The sequence below is a fragment of the Elephantulus edwardii genome, unplaced genomic scaffold, assembly GCF_000299155.1.
Source record: "Elephantulus edwardii isolate Elephantulus edwardi_28Jun2011 unplaced genomic scaffold, EleEdw1.0 scaffold00037, whole genome shotgun sequence".
Taxonomy (NCBI): domain Eukaryota; kingdom Metazoa; phylum Chordata; class Mammalia; order Macroscelidea; family Macroscelididae; genus Elephantulus; species Elephantulus edwardii.
The window spans coordinates 17700238-17706689 of record NW_006399787.1 but is presented as its reverse complement, the minus strand read 5'-3'; the positions used below and the strand labels follow the sequence as shown (position 1 = coordinate 17706689).

The following is a 6452-nucleotide window of genomic DNA, read 5'->3' as shown; positions in this document are numbered from 1 at the left end:
AGATTCTTGGCTTTTGAGTTAGCAGTGCAACCCTATACAAACTAAGTAGAAATAATAGCATTCATTGATTTCCTACCTTTTTTTTTAATTAAAAATAATTCCAGTTTTATTCCTGGAAAAATAACAGCAACAAAAAAAGACTCCTGACTCACTTGCTAACTTTCTATATAAAAAAGACATTCAGCTCTGTCCATTTCTATAAAGACAAAGACTGTGAACTTTGTAGGTTTGAAATTATCACTGGAAAAAATGCAGCATTGTGATCACAAAAAACTTATAAAAAAAGTATTCTCTTTGTACTATTTCCTCAAAATTCTAATGAACACATTTTTATCATGCTATTCATCTGTACTTGTATTTACTTATCTATATCTTGATTTAATATATTAACTCCTACAGAGAACATCATGAATTTAATACTTTGCACGTAACACACACGCACACACACAAGCACCTTTTCATAGTAGTTCTTTGGGATTGGCATAGAGGCACTATACCTGAGTGTACATAAACATAACTTCAAATTTATGTCATTTGTTAGTTGCCCTACTGAATTCAAGATACTGGACTGCATTTTATTGGGGATGAAAAAAATAAACAGTAAAACCACTTGGATGTTCTCTCTTCAACTCAAAGTATGTATGATTCTGGACACTAAGCCATATACCAGTTACCCTGGATTTTATTCTCAATGTGTGTTGAAGGTGACCTGTGATCACAGAATTTTCAATGCTAATGTTTTCCATTCTTTTATTATTAATGATTTTTTTAATGCAACAAATTTTTTACAGCATAATTCTTTTTTTAAGTTTATATTTCTTTATTATTAATTTTAATGAAAATTTACAGAGACTTTGGATTTTCATTCATTCATTGTTGCATTTCTCCCTGCCCACCCCTCCCCCCCAATTTGCTCACAATAGCAAAGAATTGGAAACAACCTAAGTGCTCATCAACAAACAAATGGATAGGGAAGCTGTGGTATACTCACACAATACTATGCTGCATTGAAAAACAAGGAACTCATGAAATACTCAAAATGGTTGACCCTGGAGGACATTATGCTGAGTGAAATATCTTGGTCACAAAAGGACAAATACTGCATAATGCCACTGTTGTAAAACGGGACTGACTTAGGGGTTGGGGCGGTGGGTGGGGAGACTGAGAAAGATGGAGTAAATTATACTGCATTGAAACAGGTGAGGGAGAGAACGTTTAAAAGAGATATGTGATTAGATATTACTGTCATGATAGGAGTCCAGAACAAAGGCTGCATAGTGGAGTGAACTGGGAGGAGGAGGGATTGTATAACAATGAAAGAATTTTACTTTTCAAAGAGAATACCTTCATATTTTTAAGTAGTCTTTTGTTTCACTTCAATCATGATATAATTTCTGAGATAAAAATTAGATAATACAGCACTCAGAAGATGTGTGACTACCTATTGTTAAATGGTATACTATTTGTTTTTTTTTATTTTATTAAATTTTATTAGTTTTAATGAACATTTACAGAGATTTTGGGTTTTCATTCATTCATTGTTGCACTGTTTTCTCCACCCTCATCCCCAGTTCGTTGTTCTTCCCCCCCCCCATGTCTGTTTTAATTGTCCAATTGCCACAGTGCTTGTCAAAGCCAGTTCTGATTAATCTCCTTTGTCGGTGTGTCCCTTGCCATTCCCTATCACTCCTCCCGGATGGCGTATTCTCTTAGCTACTTCCTGCTGAAAAGGGACTCTGTGGGTTTCAGGTATTTGTTTTCAAGTAGGACAAGTTTATATTAAAATAATAAAAGTACATACATAAACTGGTAACAAACATTTATTATGAGTATCATGACATATGTATTACAGTGTATATATGCACCAAACCATTGTATACTTGGCAGCGAAATTACCTTGTATACACAGGAGACATGAGATTGATGTGATGAATCCAAAAAGCTTTTGCATCCCCTACATTTAGTTATATCTCATATGTCCCTATCTCTGATGGGGATCTATGAAACTCTTATAGCATTATGGGATCACAGACCAATGATGTCAGACACTGCCTGAATGGATGTTATGTAGCACATGACTGGATCTGGCAGTCTGAGATGTGCCATACGGATACCATACATAATGTGTGTTGATTTCAGTTGAACTTAGTTATACTGAAAGAGCATATATAATGGCATGGTCAGCTATTTACATATGTTAGTATTAATTGCTCATTAATCTTTCACTTTGGTGGCCTTGTGTAAGAACCTGTGTTGCAATCCCAGAGGTACACTGTTCAAATCCACCAGCTATGTCACAGGAAAAACAATGGACATTCTCTACCCAAGCAATTACTGCCTCTAAACACCTGCTGGAGGGTCAGCTATGCGTCGGTTCTTCCTCAACACCACACAACAATCATCTTTCACTTAATGCATGTTTGTACATGAGTGAACATTGTAAAAAGGTTTACATTTTAAAATTGAGAAGTCTGTCTGTTCTAGTAATAGTCCTTGAATGGAGAGACAACTCATTTAGCAATAGCTTGCCATGAAGTGCTCTTGAATTTTAGACCCTTAATAGGTATTTAATTCTATGTAAATAATAGTCTATTAATTGGTTCAGGAGTTGAGGACCTATTTGCCTGATCTAGAGGCAGAAGGCAGCGTTGCTTCCTGCCTTTAGAGAACTTACTGCCTGTTACTAAACAGTCTTTTTTTTTTTTTAAACAAGCACCACGTTTTAAGCTGGGAAGAGATCAGGCTTCTGGAGTTCTTAGATGTCTTCTCTGCCTTCTATGCCAACACTTAAGATTCTGATGGGTCTGTTGAAGAATTTCAGACAAGAATAGTTCATGTCTTTTCTGGTGTACCACTGACATGCCGAGTGACCTAACCAGAATTCAGGTCACTGGGAGAAGGGCTAGACTGCACGAGGGGAACATTCCTCTCCTTTGTGGGTGCCGTTTCCCAGAGATCCTGGAACAACTTCTTCTGTTTTGGCACTTGTGTAGGTCACTTTTGTTTTATCTGTGAAGATGCAAAAGGTAAAGGATGTATGGGGAGAAAATAGTCATTAATAAAAGGTTTGCACAATCTGGAAGATAAAAGCAATACCATTTCCCTCCCAGGGCGAATTTTGTTTTTACTTTCTACCCTTCTACCATTTCAGTTTTGAACTCAGAAAAGTTTTACTTTCTCAACTTCTTTAATGATCAAAATTCAAACTCATTGCTGTCAAGTCACAACCAACTCATAGCCGGACCCTCCAGTGGGTTTTCTGAGGTGGTAAATTGCATGGAGCAGGAGATGGCCCATCTTTCTCTTGCAGTTACTGGTGCATTCAAACAGCCATAGAAGGGCCACCATTGGGGTTAACAGCACAACTTCCTATGGACTGCATCACCAGAGCAAAGTCAGACTAAATTCCTTTTTATTACATTTTGAAGATTATTAAACACTCTGAGCACCTTAGAAAAAGAGGTGTCATCAAGTTATTGTTTGCTCTTGACTCGGAACTGACCCGTAGCCAACCCTCCAGTGGGTTTTCAGAGGCAGTATATCACATGGGAAGAGATTGCCCATTCTCCTGTGGAGCTCCTGTGAGCTTGATTGTCCTAGCTAGAAGGTAGAGATGGAGGCAGCTAATAGAAGTAGCCTTGGCTTTTTTTTAGGTCCCTTGAGTAATTTTTTAAAAGCATATGATGTGTTTATGGTTACAAAAAAATTGTGTAGAATATGAGGCATCAGCAAGTTTTCAGGAAAGTGTTATAAGAGAATTCGGCTGGTCTACTGGTTAGGAAGTTAGGCCTTGAATAAATCTTGATGCTACCTGGTTCCTAATGGCTTCATAGTCACTTCAGTCATTTAAAGGGCTCTGCCAAAGACCTGCTGGCAGTAGCACATCCATTATAGAAGCAGAACTCAGAAGGGGACAATTCATTACTTACCCTTTGGAGGGTTGATTTTCTCATAGCACCGGAAGATGGCAATGAACAGAAGCCCTTCTGCAAGCTGGAAAATCATGTAAAGCAGAGGAAAGAAGAACAGGGGTCCAATTACTTCAGGGGGAAAGGCGACTTTGAGTATGGTAGAGCAGAGTTGAACATTCTGGCATCCAGTCTCCATGCTCACAGTGCGTCTGCACCTGTGCAGGTGATAAAAACAAACACATACCACAACTCTTAGATGTGAGGGAACAGCTTCATTTGCCCTTAGCTTCCTACCCCTTCAGAGACTAGAACTTGCTGAACGGCCAGTCCTACATAGGAAGATGAATGTGACTCTGGGTGTCAGCAATGTATGTGAGTTTATGAAAATGCAGTTGACTCATCTCTCAAAAACCCCAGCCTTGTGGAGGATGGTGGCTAATAGATGAATGGTAGGTAGTAGTAGGAATTTTTACGTTTTTTTCCGTAGTTTTGGAATGTCTTTTTATAGGGTTGCCATATTAAAATCTGGAGAAATATCTGCTTAGTGAGGAATGAACAAGAACGGCATATTTGTTATTCATTGGTTATGCAGGGCTTACGTGTGTGACAACTGACGTCCTGATGTTTCTGGCTTGAATACTATGAACTCCAAAATGCATGATGATTAAAAAGAGAAGTTCCATTTTTAGAAAACACTTTTTCTTCAATTTCATAAATTTAGAAACGGGTTGTCTGCATTAAGTGACACATTTAATTCATTGTGTTAGAGTTTACCTTACTACAGTTATTTCCTAGGAAAAACTAGAACTTCTATAGCATTTATTTTGAATGAGCCTATTGGATGATACTTGATATGATCCTCCATTATTATTTGAGTCATCATGTGTTTTTATTTATAGAAATTAAATATATATCCTATAGTAATTTATTCTTTATAGGCTTCTTCTGTTGTTATGGGCCATTGAGTCGCTTACAACTCATAGCAACCCTATGTACAAGAACCCTAAATGCCATTCTATCCTGTGCCAACCTCGCTGTCTCAGACACAGTCATTCCCACCACTCCACTCACAGAATCAATCCATCTCATCGAGGGTCTTCCTCTCCTCCACCGCCCCTTCACTCTCCCAAATATGATGTCCCTCTCCAAGGACCAGTCAGTCCCTCCTTGCAACATGCCCAAAGTATGTCAGATGAAGCTTCAGAATCCTTGACTCCAAGGAGCATTCTGGCTTCCCCTTCTCCAGGACAAACCTGTTTGTTCTCCTATTCAACACTCTTCTCCAGCACCACAGTTCAAAGGCATCACTTCTCTTTCTGTCATCCGTATTTACTGTCCAACTCTCTGATGCACAGCACGTAATTGCAAAGACTATAGCCTGGATCAGGTGCACCTTAGTCTCTAGCCTGATGTCATTGCTCTTCAGTGCTCTTGAGAGGTCCCTCACAGCTGACTTTCCCAATGCAATTTGTCTCCTGTTTTTCTAGCTGCTGTTACCAAGACCTTTGACTGTGGAACCAAGCAAACTAAAACTGTTAACTCTCTCAATCTCTTCACCATCCTTCACCATCTCTTCACCATTGGATGCTGCCAATTGGCCCAGTGGTTAGAATCTTTGTTTTCTTGATATTGAGCTTCAGTCCATATTGAAGACTGCAGTCCTTGACCTGCAGCAAGTGCTTCAGGTCCTCCTCAGTTTCAGCAAGCAGGGTTGTGTCATCCACATAACGTAGGTTGTTGAAGATTCTTCCACCAAGCCTGATGCCACATTCCTCCTCGTACAGCCCAGGGTCTCGGATGATCTGTTCTGCATACAGACTGAAAAGGTATGGAGACAAAATACATCTCTGACGGACCCTTTTCTTGATTTTGAACCATCCAGTGTCTCCCTGCTCTGTTCTGACGACTGCCTCTTGGCCCAAGTATAGGTTTTGCATTAGCATGATCAAATGTTCTGGGATTCCCATTCTTCTCAGAGTCAGCCATAGCTTGTTGTGATCCACACAGTCAAAAAAGCCTTTGCATAGTCAATGAAGCACAGACAGACATTCTTCTGGTATTCTCTGCTTTCTGACAAGATCCATCTTATATTAGCTATAATATCCCTAGTACCATGACCTCTTCTAAATCCAGCCTGAACATCTGGCAGTTCTCTGTTGACATATTGTTCCAAACATTTTTGGATAGTTTTCAGCAGAATCTTGCTTGCATGTGATATCAATGATATTGTTTGATAATTTCCACACTCTGTTGGGTCATTTCTTTGGAATGGGAAAAAATACCTATTTCTTCCAGTCATTTGGCCAGCTGGCGGTCCTCCAGATTTCCTGGCAACTTAGCACATCCAGGGCAGTGTCTGTTTGTTGAAATAAATCAATTGGTATGCTGTCAACTCCTGGAGCCTTGTTTTATGCCAATTCCTTCAGAGCAACTTGAACTTCCTCTTTCATCACCATAGGCTCTTGCTCATGTTATTTCATGAAGTTCTTCTGTGTCAGCCAATTCCTTCTTTTTTTTTCCTATAATTATATTTTATTAATT

General features: G+C 39.1%; 1 protein-coding gene across 1 annotated transcript in view; it reads right to left on the bottom strand.

Moving 5' to 3' along the window:
• Positions 1-2902: 2902 nt before the first annotated feature.
• The window catches only part of SLC10A1 (solute carrier family 10 (sodium/bile acid cotransporter), member 1), a 38284-nt gene continuing 34734 nt past the window's right edge, over positions 2903-6452 (bottom strand). The window contains exons 4-5 of the mRNA XM_006884797.1: positions 3930-4126; positions 2903-3009 (exon numbers count right to left, since the gene is read on the bottom strand). Of these exons, the coding sequence (XP_006884859.1) occupies positions 2903-3009; positions 3930-4126 (304 nt within the window). The remainder of the gene's footprint in view (positions 3010-3929; positions 4127-6452) is intronic.